At 42.7% G+C, this 16,161-nt stretch overlaps 1 protein-coding gene across 19 annotated transcripts in view; it reads left to right on the forward strand.

Annotated features, from left to right (window-relative positions):
- LOC139373398 (casein kinase I-like) overlaps positions 1 to 15,190 on the forward strand; it is a 70,541-nt gene extending 55,351 nt beyond the window's left edge. For 2 of the 19 annotated variants that reach the window (XM_071113885.1, XM_071113893.1), the window contains exons 9-14: positions 2,196 to 2,344; positions 2,637 to 2,744; positions 4,798 to 4,911; positions 6,757 to 6,863; positions 9,360 to 9,383; positions 10,008 to 15,190. In XM_071113885.1, the coding sequence (XP_070969986.1) occupies positions 2,196 to 2,344; positions 2,637 to 2,744; positions 4,798 to 4,911; positions 6,757 to 6,863; positions 9,360 to 9,383; positions 10,008 to 10,059 (554 nt within the window). In that variant the 3' untranslated portion in view covers positions 10,060 to 15,190. Of the gene's footprint in view, positions 1 to 2,195; positions 2,345 to 2,636; positions 2,745 to 4,797; positions 4,912 to 6,756; positions 8,602 to 9,359; positions 9,384 to 10,007 lie in introns of those variants that run through there. The other 17 variants (XM_071113902.1, XM_071113911.1, XM_071113952.1 and 14 more) reach the window with 11 other exon arrangements.
- The last annotated feature ends 971 nt before the right edge of the window (positions 15,191 to 16,161 follow it).

A 16,161-nucleotide genomic window follows, 5' to 3' on the forward strand; every position in this document is an offset into this window, starting at 1 on the left:
ATAATTAAAGAGCAGCAGTAAATAACATACAGAGTATGTTATTGTATGTTACTCTGTAATACAGAGTCAATGTGCGGGGGGCACCGGGGTCAAGGTAATATGTACATGAAGGTAGAGTTATTAAAATGACTTTGCATAGATAATAAACCGAGAGTAAAAGCAATGCAAATAGTCTGGGTAGCAATTTGTTTACTTGTTCAGCAGTCTTATGGCTTGGGGGTAGAAGCTGTTTAGAAGCTTCTGGGACCTAGACTTGGCGCTCCGGTACCGCTTGCCGTGCGGTAGCAGAGACAGCAGTCTATGACTAGGGTGGCTGGTGTCTTGGACTATTTTTACGACTTGGTCCCGGTGATTTACTGGGCCGTACGCACTACCCTCTGTAGTGCCTTGCGGTCAGAGGCCGAGCAGTTGCCTTTACCAGGTTGTGATGCACCCCATCGATTGGTGCAGCTGTAAAACCTTTTGAGGATCTGAGGACCCATGACACATATTTTCAGTCTCCTGAGGGGGAATAGGTTTTGTCATGCCCTCTTCACGACAGTCTTGGTGTGCTTGGATCATGTTATCTTGTTGGTGACATGGATGCCAAGGAACTTGAAGCTCTCAACCTGCTCCACTACAGCCCCACCGATGAGAATGGGGGCGTGCTCAGTCCTCCTTTTCCTGTAATCCACAATCATCTCCTTTGTCTTGGTCATGTTGAGGGAGAGGTTGTTGTCCTTGTACCACACGGTCAGGTCTCTGACCTCCCTATAGGCGGTTTCGTCGGTGATCAGGCCTACCATTGCTGTGTCATCGGCAAAGTGAATGCTGGTGTTGGAGTCGTCCCTGGCTGTGGAGTTATGCGTGAACAGGGAGTACAGGAGGGGACTGAGCATGCACCCCTGAGGGGTCCCCAAGTTGAGGATCAGCGTGGCGGATGTGTTGTTACCTACCCATACCACCTGGGGGCAGCCCGTCGAAGTCCAGGATCCAGTTGCAGAGGGAGATGTTTAGTCCCAGGGTCCTTAGCTTAGTGATGAGCTATGAGGGCACTATGGTGTTGAACTCTGCGCTGTAGTCAATGAATAGCATTCTCATATAGGTGTTCCTTTTGTCCAGGTGTGAAAGGGCAGTGTGGAGTGCAATATAGCTTGCATCATCTGTGGATCTGTTGGGGTGGTATGCACATTTTGGGTCTAGTGTTTCTGGGATAATGGTGTTTATGAGCTATGACCAGCCTTTCAAAGCATTTCATGGTTACAGGTGTGAGTGCTACAGGTTGGTAGTCATTTAGGCACATTACCTTAGTGTTCTTGGGCACAGGGACTATGGTGGTCTGCTTGAAACAAGTTGGTATTACAGACTCAGACAGGTAAAGGTTGAAAATGTCAATGATGACACTTGCATGCTGGGAGTACACGTCCTGGTAATCCGTCTGGCCCTGCAGCCTTGTGAATGCTGACTTGTTTAAAGGTCTTACTCGCATCGGCTGCAGAAAGCGTGATCACACAGTTGCCCGGAACAGCTGATCCGCTCATGCATGTTTCAGTGTTACTTGCCTTGAAGCAAGCATAGGTTGAAAAACAGTTCTGTAGTTTAGCATCTGCTTCATCTGACCACTTTTTTTATATAGCTAGTCACTGGTGCTTCATGCTTTCATTTTTGCGTGTAAGCGGGAATCAGGAGGATAGAATTATGGTCAGATTTGCCAAATGGAGTGTGAGGGAGAGCTTTGTATGCGTCTCTGTGTGTGGAGTAAGGTGGTCTAGGATTTTTTTCCCCTTTAGTTATAAATGAGGTAAAACTGATTTACGTTTCCCTGAATTAAAGTCCCCGGCCACTAGGAGCGCCTCCTGGATGAGCATTTTCCTGTTTTCTTATGGCGGTATACAGCTCATTGATTGCGGTTTTAGTGCCAGCATCGGTCTGTGGTGGTATGTAGACAGCTACGAAAAATACAGATGAAATCTCTAGGTAGATAGTGTGGTCTACAGTTTATCATGATATACTTTACCTCAGGCGAGCAAAACCTTGAGACTTCCTTAGATACCGTGCACAAGCTGTTTACAAATATTTACAAATAAAGCAGCAGTTTTTGTGACAAACCATCAGTAGAGGGGAAAATGTGGCCTTAGTGCACTCAATTGTCAGGTATGACTAGATGGGCCTCTTGTTTTGCCTGAACCATGTTGACTGTATTTCCCCATTTGTAGAAGAGATGGCCACCTACCTGCGCTACGTGCGGCGATTGGACTTCTTTGAGAAGCCCGACTACGAGTATTTGAGGACTCTGTTCACCGAGCTGCTTGAGCGGAAAGGATACACCTTTGACTACACCTACGACTGGGATGGCAGACCGATTGTGAGTAGCTAGCGTTCACATGCTAAATATCATAAGTGTAGTCTCAACTACAATTGTCAAATAGCAGCTGTTGAAAGACTAGAGTAAATGTCCTGATTTGCAGCAGCTTGCTAACTGTTAATTCCTTTTTGTTTTTGTATAACTTTTTGTGTACCTTTCATAGCTGGAAAGTTGGGAAATCAAAAGTAGAGAATTTAAAACACGTGAAATAATTAAAATATATATATTTCCTTTAGCCTTTTTGTTTACCTGGCAGTCTCTCTCTTTCTCTCGTTTTCACTCTTTCTCTCAGCCTACTCCAGTGGGGGCTGTCAACGTGGACTCGGGTGCGTCTGCCATCACGAGAGAAAGCAACGCTAACAGAGACAGGCCCTCTCAGCAACAACCCCTACGGAACCAAGTAAACACAGTCTCACTTCAGATGAACAGGCAGAGCTGAAAAAGCCAATAATTTCCAGAAAATCTACTGGAATCAACAAATTCATGAATATACAAATCCTTGTGATGAAAATGTGCATGGTTCTAGTCAATACTATTTCCATTCCTGTCAGTTGATTTGGACATGGAATTTCTCAATAGGAGAGCCAATTCCTAAATTGAAGGAGATTGAAATGGTGTTGGTCCCCACCTTACCAGCCACAAGGACAATGAATAAGTATTGCTTGCTTGAACACCTTATATTTGTATAAGTGACCTACTGTAGAATTAGTTTCAATGCTATGGAGTTGCAAGACTTAAGATTATGGGTTTCGGATTGTCTAAATATATCACCTTAGCTCTCAACAAGCTTTACAGTTTACACTACAGTTAGTCCAACACCATTTAAATTTGTACAATTTTAAGGCAAAAGAGTAGTAGTCCATATAGTTTTTTTCCAACTGGGTGGTTTTGCTTATGCTCCACACACTTTGAGCTTTCCTCTCAAATCTTTTTTCGGTTGGTTTGGTGCTATATGGCTTGATTTTCTAACAGTTTTCTAACATTTTCTAACAACTAGTAAAAAATTATATTTCTCAGCATCTCCGCTTTTGGAAAAGACAGAAGCAAAAGGAGCTTTCAGGTCGAAATTAGAACCTAACATGTAGTCTCAGCTGATCTTTTAGATGAGTTGCTGTTGGCACCAAAATACCTCGTCCATCTCCGCCTCTGCCTGGCTGTGTTCAACCAGAAAGAGGCATGGAGAGACGCAAAAGGAATTTCACAGTTGGAAGTCCTCCAGCTATGGCTCCCAACAGGCAGTGAAGCTTGTCTCAAATTTGATTGGCTGCAGCTAGAGTAGTTCTACGTGAGTGTGTGTGGCGCTGCGCCCAGGAGTCCCAGACTTATCTCTAATCATTGCTTCAGCTCTGAACAACAACCCACCTGTCTCCATTGGTGCTCCAGTATGTGCCAAAAAGGGATTGTAAGAGCAAGCTGGAGAGACGGAGGGTAGAGGAAGGAATTGAGATGGAGGGGAGATTTAGGTAGAGGGAGAAAGATGAAGGTGAATAAGGCAGATTGGACTTGAAGAGAACTAGAGGTAGAAAAAAGGAGAGAAATGAGAGGGGGGGATAAAGGAAACATCCTTGTTTTTGAGTAGGTCGACGCATATCACCCCATCAGTCTCTCCAAGCACGAGTCGTTTTATTGAGCCAGGACTTCAGACCCGCAATACAGGACATGACAACCAGTCTGAAATGAACTCGCAGTAATTACCAGTTGAAAGCTCCCAGACTGCATAAGACCCCTGCCAAAGCCCCCTTCAACAACTTTATTAGTAGCTAATCCCTCAATGTCCTGTCACGTGCAACCTGTCCTGTCCAGGGGAACAGTGAAAGAACGAGATACATTGGGGGATAAAGCAGTGCTTGCTGGCCCAGACTACTCAATCAATGCAGCCAGGACAAAGAAACAATGCAAGTCTCTTAGGAAAGCCACCAGGGTTATAAAATATGGTAATACAGAAAAAGATGTCAAACATACATACAGGGTTTCTTATAACTGTCTAAAATGTTTTGCTTTAAAATCAGAAATCAAATTAAGGTAGACTCAGCCATATGAAGTAGATTAAGGGTTAATTTCCGCAACAACTTAGTGTTGAAACGTGAGGCTCTACTTCTCCGCTGTTTTGTTCCCGTGGCTACCACGCGGTCACCGCGTGACGCCAACCTTTGCACATGCGCAGATACTGTATGAGAGTGAAGTGTTGCATATCGCTCATCTCGATATCGGCGATGCTGCTCGTGGCAACGTCATTTTGCTGAGTCTACCTTTAAATTTCTAATTTTGCCATACTTTTTTTGTTTTGACCTGGTTGTTTTCAATTGCTTACACGTATTCCCAGCTTCGCCATGCGTCTCACCTCTTTTTCTTTGTTTTCCTGCGTTGCATGGCCTGTTGGCACCTGCTGCTCTCACTCACTTGCACCGCCCACCCACATCTTGCTCTGCCCATCCGCCTCCCCAACCAACCAGACGGCAGCATCAGACCGCAGAGGGGCATGGGATGCACAGCCCCACCGGCAGACAAACTCCTCCTACCTGAGCAGCTCCCACCTGGCCGCAGACAGGCATGGGGGCTCTGTGCAGGTATACACCAACCACTGAGATACCGACTACTACTTAGTGGCTGGCTTCAAAACCAAAAAACCTGCTTCGTTGCCTATGTCCTTGATAGCCCTCTAGCCCACAGATACGAAGGGACATAAAAAATGAAAGCAATATGGCAGAAACTCTTCATAGGTGGGGCCCTCGCCACATTGCTTTCACCCGCTCTTTGCTCTTAAGATAGATGTTGTACTGTGTATGCGAAGGTGTTATGTTGATCAACAGCAATGATGATTAACATGTTGTATTCAGGAGCAAGACAGGGAGGGACCAGCTTTTTCATAGCAGCATGCAGACATTTAGTCTGAGGAGGCGGCAGACAGGGAGAGACCGGTTCACAAGGCCCACCAGACACATGTTCACTCACACTCAAGCAAGATCCTTTCCCATTAAGGGAGACCGGGAGTAGAGTAAAGGCTAATGAGCCACATGGATGTCTGGAAGTGGCTAAGCTGTATGGATGGAAATCAGTAACTTGACTTTAGTTTATATTTCTGTCATGAGGGCCTACGTATTACTGTAATGTTTGTGACCGAACGGGCAAGATGCCGTAAGCAGTCATTACAGAGCTGATGTCATAACAGCTTATGACAACTGGCATTACGCTTTCTTGAAACTATTAGTTGTAGTTAAGATTGTTGGCTAGCATAGCTTTTCAGAATTCACCGATAAATTGGTCCACGTGGATAAACTAAAGGCATAGAAACTGTAAATGACTTGGTAACAGGAAATACATTCATTTCCATGACAGAATTAAAAAGTCATTTTGGACTGACCAATTTGAAATACATTCTTAAGTGACATATCACACAATATTTTGAACATCAGAGCAACCTTGAGGGAATCTTATTTGAGTCAGAAAATAATGTTCATATGATAGGTTAGATATATACCAAACCTTGCAGAGAGCATATCCAACTGACAATCTCTTAGAAGAAAAAAAAAAAAAACTATTTTAACCAAGACTTAAAATAACTGATATTGGCACAAGATGGGGGGGGGGAAGTTGGCGCATAACTAATGAAATTGCAGTTAATGAAAATGTATGTCAATGCAGTATAAACTAATGTATATAATTTATCATACAAGTGAAAAAATTCACATTCTACAGCACAACGGCAGAGTCATGTCTGAAGTGTAAAACTAACAATGATTCAATAATCCATGTTTTCTGGGAATGCTATAAAATCCTAAATGTATGGGTGGAGCTAGAAAGTTTGCTGTCAGAAGTATTACAATGTAAACTTAATTTTAATCAGTCTGTATGCATATTTAAAGACATGGCATATGAGGGTATAGTGATACCCAATGGACCGGACGATTCTCATCACTCATCTGGAAAAAAACGTATGACAACGTGGAAATCAATTAACACAATGGAAAAATCGAATGATCGATTATTGAAATGGCATCTGCGACCAAGGAAAAACAAATCGGTACAATATAAGGCCATGTGACAAACAATAATGCAGGCACTAAGGATGGAGGTGTGAGCGTACGGGTCTGGGCAGAGGATGTAGTTTATTTCGGTAAGTTGTTGTTTGCGTATGTTTGTATTTGGAGTGGGGGAAAAACACATTTTTAAATAAACTAATACAAAATTGAGTTAGCTAGCAGTAGACCTAGCCAACATGCATACATGAGTAACAGTTTTATGTGACTCGTGACAGAGTTAAGTTGGTTGTCACAAGATGTTATCATGACACTTTGGGCTATAGTATGATCGTGTTTTTGTTAATCTTACGACGCAATGTTGGCATTTAGTCATCTAGCAGAATTATCTTTATTTTTGCATGGCTGATATGACTTTTTTTCCATGTGCCTCAGGTGGTCAGCTCCACCAATGGGGAACTGAATGCCGATGACCCAATGACGGCCCACTCCAACGCACCTATCGCAGCGCAGGCCGACGTGGAGGTGGTGGATGAGGCCAAGTACGTTTCTGCCGCTTTTTCTTCTGTCGTAGCTAGCTCGCTCTCTCCCCATTTTTGCTTGGTCATCTGTCCCTTTCGAAAGCACTTCGTTTTTTTAGTTGTAATCAAATCAAATTTTATTTGTCACATTCTTCGTAAACAAGTGCGGACTAACAGTGAAATGCAACAATTTCTATGATTTTACTGAGACACAATTCATATAAGGAAAACAGTAAATGGAAACAAATGTATTTGGCCCTGACCTATGGATTTCACATGAATGGGAATACAGATAACGTTAAAAAAATTTAAGTAGGTGCGTGGATCAGGAAGGTAGTCACTATCTGGTATGACCACCATTTGCCTCATGCAGCACGACATATCTCTTTCGCATAGAGTTGATCAGGCTGTTGATTGTGGCCTGTGGAATGTTGTCCCACTCCTCTTCAATGACTGTGCGAAGTTGCTGGATATAGACAGGAAACATATTGTCAGAAACATGCTCAATGTGTGACATGTCTGGTGAGTATGCAAGCCATGTAAGAACAGGGACATTTTCAGCTTCCAGTAATTGTGTACAGATCCTTGCGACATGGGGCCGTGCGTTATCATGCTGAAACATGAGGCGATAGAGGTGGATGAATGGGACGACAACGAGCCTCAGGATCTCATCACGGTTTCTCTGCATTCAAATTGCCATCGATAAAATGCTCATTTGTTTGTTGTCCATAGCTTATGCCTGCCAGTACCATAACCCCATTGCCACCATGGGTCCCTCTGTTCACAACGTTGACATCAGCAAACTGCTCACACACACGACGCCGTACACGTGGTCTGCACTTGAGGCGGTTTGGATGTAGCAGTAGCATATGTGATGAGTAAAAAAAAGTTAGTGCAATGCTGATAGTCCAGTTAGCTATTTGGTTAACTATTTAACTAACTATTTAGCTGTCTTATGGCTTGGGGATAAAAGCTATTCAGGGTCCTGTTGGTTCCAGACTTCGTGCATCGTTACCGCTTACCGTGCGGTAGCAGAGAGAACAGTCTATTACGGGTGGCTGAAGTCTTCAACAATTCTTAGGGCCTTCCTCTGTCACCGCCTGTTGTAGAGGTCCTGGATAGCAGGGAGCTCTGCCCCAGTGATGTACTAGGCCGTACGCACTACCCTCTGCGCAGCGCCTTGCTGTCAGATGCCAAGTAGTTGACATACCAAGTGGGAATGCAGCCAGTCAAGATGCTCTCAGTGGTGATGCTGTAGACATTGTTGAGGATCTGAGGGCCCAAGCCAAATCTGTTCAGCCTCCTGAGGGGGAAGAGGCATTATTGTGCACTCCTCATGACTGCGTTTGTGTGTTTGGACCATTATAGATCCTTAGTGATGTGGAAACTGAGGAACTTGAAGCTCTTGACTCTCTTCACTTCAGCCCTGTCAACGTGAATGGGGGCATGCTCGACCCTCCATTTCCTGTAATCCATGATCAGCTCCTTTGTCTTGCTGACGTTGAGGAAGAGGTTGTCCTGGCACCACACTGCCAGGTCTCTGACATCCCTATAGGCTGTCTCGTGGTTGTAGGTGATCAGGCCTACCACCTTCTGCAAACTTAATGATGGTAATGGAGTCATGCGTGGCCACGCATTCGTGGATGAACAGGGAGTACTGGAGGGAACTAAGCACACAACCCTGAGGGGCCCCTGTGTTGAGGGTCAATGTGATCAATGTGTTGTTGCCTACCATCACCACCTAGGTGCGTCCCGTCAGGCAGTCCAGGATCCAGTTGCAGATGAAGGCCATGTCCAGGCTTTCAAAGCTACAGATGAGTGCTACGGGTCAATAGTCATTTAGACAGGTTACCTTGACGTTCTTGGATACAGGGACTATAGTGGTCTGCTTGAAACATGTAGGTATTACAGACTGGGTCAGGGAGAGGTTAAAAATGTCAGTGAAGACGTTGAAGAAATGTATCGGAAGACGATTTATGACAGTGGTATTTTGGATAATTTCTTTACTATAACTCTTGCTCAGTCCATGAGACTGACTAACTGTCCAATTCCAACCAGTTTGAAGTACCGTGAAAGCGTATTAGATACAAGAAATCAAACTGCCTGAGCTGGGATAAAATCATGTCCAAACAAGTTGTCTCTTGTGGCAGGAACCTGTCAGGACTGGGTGGTGAACTGATAATCTGCAAAAAAAAACATATTTTGGTTCAGTTAGTTTCAATTATGATATGGGGCAAAATTCTTACAATTTCTGATTATCTGAATTATTTGAATCTGAAAATATACTTTCTAGCTAAAACAAAAAAAGAACAATTCCCCTCATACTTTCACCTTTCTGTCTTTGTTTTAGTTTCCCTTGCATGAACTGCGATGATTGTCCTTAGCCAAACTCTTTGTGTGTGTGTGTGTCTGTGTGTGCATGCATGTGGTTCTACCTTGCACAAGGACTATCTTGCATCGTTGTCTCGATCTCTGTACAGTATTAATCTGTCTTTTCTCCTCACACTCTCTCTGTAGCTGCGTGAAAATGCTCAACCTGTGGTGAGTCCCACTCCCATACACATCAGCCATTCAAAGGGAGTGGACCAGACTAGCACTAAACGAATATCACCAGACTAGCACCAGACAACATATCCAGCACTGTGTTGGTTTATTGGCTTCACCCTTGACATTCCATTAAACAAATAACAATGTTGCTTTCATATTGGATTTGAGGCTTCTCACATGAAGTGACTAATATCCTTTTCACACTACTAAGAGGAGCTGAAGCATGATTATGTAGCTCAACTGGAAAGACTTAAGGCCATAGCCACACAGTGCTTGTCTCCGTCAAGAACGGATTTGTGATGGCATTCGTATGGGGTTCACAAAGAACTGCAACGTTGGTTATACAGTTACCTGCCTGCAACCTTGTTCGATCTAATTGTAGAACATTACGGAAGCGTTTTGTGCCAGCTGGGTAGCATACAGTCTGGGTTTATTCCCTCCCCATCACATGCTCGCTCTCTTCTCACGTCACACTCTCGCGCTCCATTTTTATAACTGTTAAATGTTCACATTAATTACAAATTTGAAGTTGAGTAAGTTTGGAGTGATTGCAGCATATTGAAAGATATAGATTGTCAATTAACTTTCCTCTTCTGTCTCTTAATCCTTTCTCTTCAGGTGTTGTTGCTTCAAGCGAAAACGGAAGAAGAACACTCCACGGCAGAAATGATATCCTGCTACCCTGTCCGGTGTCGCTGAGCGAGTTTAGTTTTAAGGAAACTAACGAAGGGACATTTCTGGGAGGGAGTTGGGAGAGAGACTTGTTATTACAAGAGAAATGGGATTCTTACTGACCTGGACCTACTGAATGGAACTACTATACACATGAAGACCTTGGCCACAAAGTCCTTTCTTTTCTTTCCTTCTTGGTGGATGAATGACTAAATTTGACTTTTGACCTTTCCTCTGAATACTGGAGGATGCCTGAGGACATCTCTTCATCTGCCCCAGTTTGTTTTTTGTTTTTTTCTAGTGGAGATCAAAAGTCAAGTCTTCCCCTCTCCATTTCTCTTTTCGGGCGTGAGGAGACCAGTCTAGCAGTCTATAGACCTCTACCACCTTTCTTTCTTGTGTCTCTCTCCTCTTTCTCTCTCTCCAAACCCACTCACCTCCACAGTAAAAGCCGGTCTTAAGCTGTCCCATTTGCTTTTTGTTCATACCAATTTATGTCTACATACGTAGGTGTGGATGTTTGTTTGAATGTGTGACTGTGCCCTAATGGCTAATTGGTTCATATGCCACGAAGCTCCTCCCACTAAGCCCTGTTTGACTGTCTTTTGAAGAAGGCATTATAGATGATGCTTCCTAGTCCTGAAGTAACCTTGCTTCAACCCTAGACACCTCCATGGTCCCTTGTAGATCTGCAAAGATGCCACAGGTTCTTTCAAATCTATCAAGAATGGTCTGCAGGTTGATTTGGGATTGGCATAAGTAGTCAAAGCAGAAAGAAATGGTAGAAAAGGAGGGAACACCAAAATAATCACTTTTCTAATGCATCCTTGCCAGAAAAAAACCTGATGAGTACCAATTCACCTCTCAACAATCACTAAATTTGCCTTCTGCCTCCATATTTGTGTTAAAAACAATTGTGCTAATTTCAATGATATGCAAGAAAAATGTTAGACCGCAGCGAGTGACCAAAGGGATGTGTGTGGACAGAGGACCTATTATGTTACCAGATTTAGATTTAACTGAAAATTATTTGTATTCCAGATCCATGCACTGGTCATTATTACCCACCCACTCCTTTTCAGCTTTTCAATTTCAGGCCAAAAAAGAAATGTTTGGGGGGGGGAGAATCACCAATAGATCTGTTATGAGTTGCATTTCGCATTGCTTTTGGTAACATTGCCAGTACCTGTAAACTGGTCCCTGTTATCCACAAACACTTAACTTTGTGTCTGTGCGGATTTAGGAAAAGTTGCTTCCAACTGCTGATCTAAGGTCAGTTGTAGATTTTTTTTTTTTTTTACCTCCCAATGTTTAAAGCTAGGATTGGGCTATCATGAACTGACACCAGGTGTACACTTTAGGGTGGCTTCTACCTCCAGTCTGTCTGTCTGTGTACTGAATCTTGGACAAGGAGAACAGACTTGGCTCTCCTATTGATTTAGATGCTACTGCTCCTACTGCTGGCCTTAACATGTAATGCCTTAATCAAACCACCTCTCTTCAGAGCCTATCAGGATAGGCATCTGTTCACTGCAACAACACACCAGCCAATAAGAAGACATGTTGACAAGTCTGGTTCCTATAGAGCAGTGTTGCTCAACTGGATTCCTGGGGTACCTTATGGTGTTGCATATTTTTGTTCTAGCCCAGCCGGAACACCTGAATCAACTAATTACAGGTTTAATGATTAGTTGAGTATTATTTTTGAATCAGGTGTGTTTGCTGGGCTAGAACAAAAAATGGAGCTGTGCTGTGGTGTCGACGCTCAAGACCTGGACTTAAGAAATGGAAGCTGTAGAGAGGGAGACTATACAGCTGCCTCAATGCCCCTTAGAGGTCAAAATTATTTAGCCTGTGGAAATGGTTGCGTTTTAGGAGATGACACTGTGGTCTCTCACTTTAAATCAATTTTAGTGCAGACAAGGTTGAGAAAGCAGAATTTGAAGATTTCAAATACAGGAACAGTTTTATGTGACTCGTGACAGGTCATCTAAGGTCATCAGAGTAAAAGGAAGTGAAGGACCTTTTTTTTTATTCTTCAGATTTGCTTATTTGTGTTCCTCTGCAGTCAAAACATTTGAGGTTGTGAAATGCTACATTTTACAATAATATTCTACCCTTTTGGTAAACCTCAGTGTTTACTCCTGAGTGGTTATCTTGTCTGTTTTCAATTTATTTTGTTTTGTTGTCAATGTGAACTGAAAATGTATGATGTCCTGTAATTTGTATTTTTTTAATCATTGAATGATCTTGCTTTTTCATGGGGGGGGGGGGGGGGGGGCGATTGAGTGCACTACTTATTTTGTACCTACTGTTGACTGCAGTTAGAATGCCAGCCTCGCTCTCTACCATCTAGATACTATCCACTGTTTCACTTGTGTATTATGGAAATGGTGGCAAGAACTCTGTGGCTTTGAGTCAAGGCTGGAGGAATTGTCAATTTCCTTATGCTTCTATTGAATAACTCCCTTGTACACAGACACACAGGCTTGTGTGATACTGTATGATACGTTTTTATCTTTGGAGTCAGTTCCCTAGCTGTCTTTTATAGGGATAGACAAACAGAAGCTATGTATATTTTTGAGTAACAAAGCAGATTTTTTTTTGTACTGTGTGCAAATGTCGTATTCTTCCTTGAAAGTGTATGTCTTGAGTAAGTATCTCTGCAGTTTAAATTATTTCAAATGTACTTGAATTGAAAGATGTGACGAGTCTTAGTCAAGTAGTGGAGTGTCAGGATTTACTCAAATGCCATTGTCTGACTAAATGATGTGCTTGTGAGTGATCTTAATTCATGGATTGGTCAGTTGATTCACCCACCTATCATTCAGACTTTTAGACATCGCTGCTGACCACACCAGGATAATTGTGAAGTGGGTAAAAGGCTTAGGCTGTTGTCATGTGGTGTTGCTCTCCTTCTCTTGCTCTCTCCTTTTCTCTCTCCTTCACCTTGTTGTTTTTGTTGGCTTCTTCCCTTCCTTGAAGTACTTAATGATATAACGTGACAGTTGAAAGAAATGGCTTTTCTAGTCATGTTCAATCAGTGATTACTTGAAGGAAGAGAGAAAGGACTGTATTTATCCCAGCCTTTTAAACTTTCTATGACACTGGTGCAGCATGGAGGTGCTGACCCCAGGGTTTCTTGAGAGGACAGAGGATGTATTTTCTGCTAGTTACCACAGCCATATTGTCATAATTGGCTATATCGTAAAAATGCATGACACTTTTTGGTCTTAATTTAAGATTAGTGTTAGGCATAATATTATCATTGTGGTTCGAGGTAGGTTTAAAATGACATTTTTAAGAACATAAATCGTAGAAGTCTGGGTGTTTATGACTTCGTGGCTAGGGTAACTAGTGAAGACCAGAGGACTTTTACTGGCTTATTCACCGGAGTCCCACACGCCCCCTGATGGCAGTATATATTTGCCCATGCAGCCTTCTGATCCCACTGGGGGTAATTTTGACGCTGCACATTCCTTTTCCTCCATGACATGTTAACACAACCTCCTCCGATGGCAGGGTTTGTTTGAGATGTCACTCACTGTATCAGGAAGCGCTGACTATGAATATGTATACCTCAGAGAAAAGCCATTACTGTCTCTAGCGCGCACTTTTTGTTCTCTCATCTGTCTTTGCCCCCCCAGTGTCAGCTTCATGACCTCACCTTCATCTGGTGCCAAGGGTGCTGAAATGTTAACATGTAGACATGAGCCCTATTCTCTGCTCTTAAGGTGGTGCCATTTTAGACACTGGCATTTGGTGGGTTAGTTCTAACATTGCAAGTGCTTTTGGAGAAACCATTCAGAAATAGATATATTTTTTTGCCATGTTATTGCTTACCTGCTGTCTTCCCAGGCAATGCTTGTGTAACAACCATACCAACTCAGAATTGGTATGGTTGCGTATTTCTGACATTCCATAAAAGGTCTTATTTTGCTTTAGATCATTTACGTGACTAAGAATTCATGAGGCTTCTACTATAGTAATATTGCTTATGATTACAGATTATAATTTCTTTCATTAAGTATTCTTGACCTTCTTTTCTTGCTTGATCCCAACAACCAAAGTTATTGTTTTGGCATCCTTGTTTTCTTGTCATTGTACTTCCTTTTTATTAATGGAACCACTTACTTTAATACATACTTGAAATGTTTTGCCACAGTTTGTGCAACATGTACATATGTACAGTCAGCTCTAAATGAACTAGATGCTACGGGGGAGGCATGACTTTACCCTCTCCATCAGCAACTAGAAGACGACACTGAGTCAGATGGCTTTGACCAGTTGTATCCTCGTCATGCCTTCTGCATCTAGGGGTAGATTAATTCAACCGGAGGTTTTCTCATTGGCTTTAAGCACAATTATTATTGTACTGGTATGCTTTGTGTATTTAAAGAATACTATCTTGCTTGAATGAAACGGGTCCATCAGGGCCTTAACGACCATTTTCATCGTTGCTGGTTCCTTTTTCATTCTCACTGTCGTTCCAGACACTCTCCACTTCCTCAGTGTTGGAGAGACCATTTATCGATGGTTGCTTGCATTTGTCCACAGAAATGTGTAGGGCACGAGCTGCAAAGACTGCTCAAGTGAGGTAGACTTTTTCCGACATTACGTTCAGAGTTGCTTAAACTGTAGACCTCCAGTGGTTAGAGACAAGACTGCAATATTGTACTGATTATTTTCAATTGTAAATTATGTAAAGTTGATTATGTTCAAATGGGAGTCTATTTTCTTGATCCGTTTTTCTTTTCTCCCTCTTCAAAGCTGTCTCCTGTTCTGGTAATAGTTTCAAAGCTATGAATATGAGTCAAGTATTACAATTGTATTATGAATATTACTGTGTTGAAACATGAATGTTACTTCAAAATGTATTTGAATGCTTTAACCTGGTTAAGGGCTCCAATTGTGAAAACCCCCCTTTTTCCTTATTTTTTTTTTACACAGAAAGAAACGAGGTCTCGACTCTTTCTGTCTTAAAATGCCTACCCCCCTCGCCCCCAGAAACCTCAAGTGAAATGTGTCTTGGGAACTTTCCAAAATCATACTTTTTATTCCCTCCTAACTTAAAGGGAAAATCGAGTTTGCACCCTTTTTTATGTAAAATAAATCTCTCTTAACCTTTACTCTTGGCCCAGTGTTTCCTTCAAAGTTTGAGGTCTATTCGGATTCTTAAATAAACTTTTGTAGTTTCATTTGATGAGGACACAATGTGTTATGAAATGTTATATTCAATTGTGTGTACATAGCTGCCTTAATGTTGCTGGACCCCAGGAAGAGTGCTAATTGGGATTCTAAATAAATACACATTTCCTGATGGGCCGCCCCCAGTTGGTGAGGTTAGGCAATAATGCTTCTGCCACACTGATTCTCTACACGGGTGCCCCCCAGGGGTGTGTGCTCAGCCCCCTTCTATACTCCCTGTTCACCCATGACTAACTCAATCATCAAGTTGGCTGACAACATGACCGTGGTAGACCTGATTACAAACAATGACGAGATGGCCCAGTGGAAAATACAGAGCGTAGGCATTGGTAATCTTCACTAGTTGTGCCGTGATTGGCTCAGTGCTCTATCACTCATGGGGACACTAGGTCATTGCAGAATCTGCAGGGAGAGCTTGAAAATTCAAGCACCTTGGGTGCTGCCATAGATTTACATTAGAAGTGCCTGTCCAAGAAGGGTCAAGGTCATTGGCCACAGATAAAATCAAGTTATAGCTACCATAGGCAGACAAGCAGTCATCGTGAATCACGTCGACAATCTACTGGCAAGCAATCACTATTTTGCTTCCCCTGCCTGCTATTTGGTGGAGAGGATTTGTGGTCCAAGTCTGAGTTTAAGAATTTAAAACATCTGTCTGAAAGGGCCTCTTTTCCAAGCTTAAAATAATAAACATTCACACGCAACACCATGGGACAGAAAAGGTTGAATACATTGGCCATGCTGTCAAGACTGCTTGGAACTCGGGGGAAAAAATGTTTTGAGCTGTCATTCAACTCGGAATACAAGTCGGGAACTCTGGCCTTTTTCTAGAGCTGACCTTAAGATCACCGACGTCATGATTTGACCTGGTTTGTCTTGAAAGCACCATAAA

The sequence above is a fragment of the Oncorhynchus clarkii genome, chromosome 2 (assembly GCF_045791955.1).
Source record: "Oncorhynchus clarkii lewisi isolate Uvic-CL-2024 chromosome 2, UVic_Ocla_1.0, whole genome shotgun sequence".
NCBI lineage: Eukaryota > Metazoa > Chordata > Actinopteri > Salmoniformes > Salmonidae > Oncorhynchus > Oncorhynchus clarkii.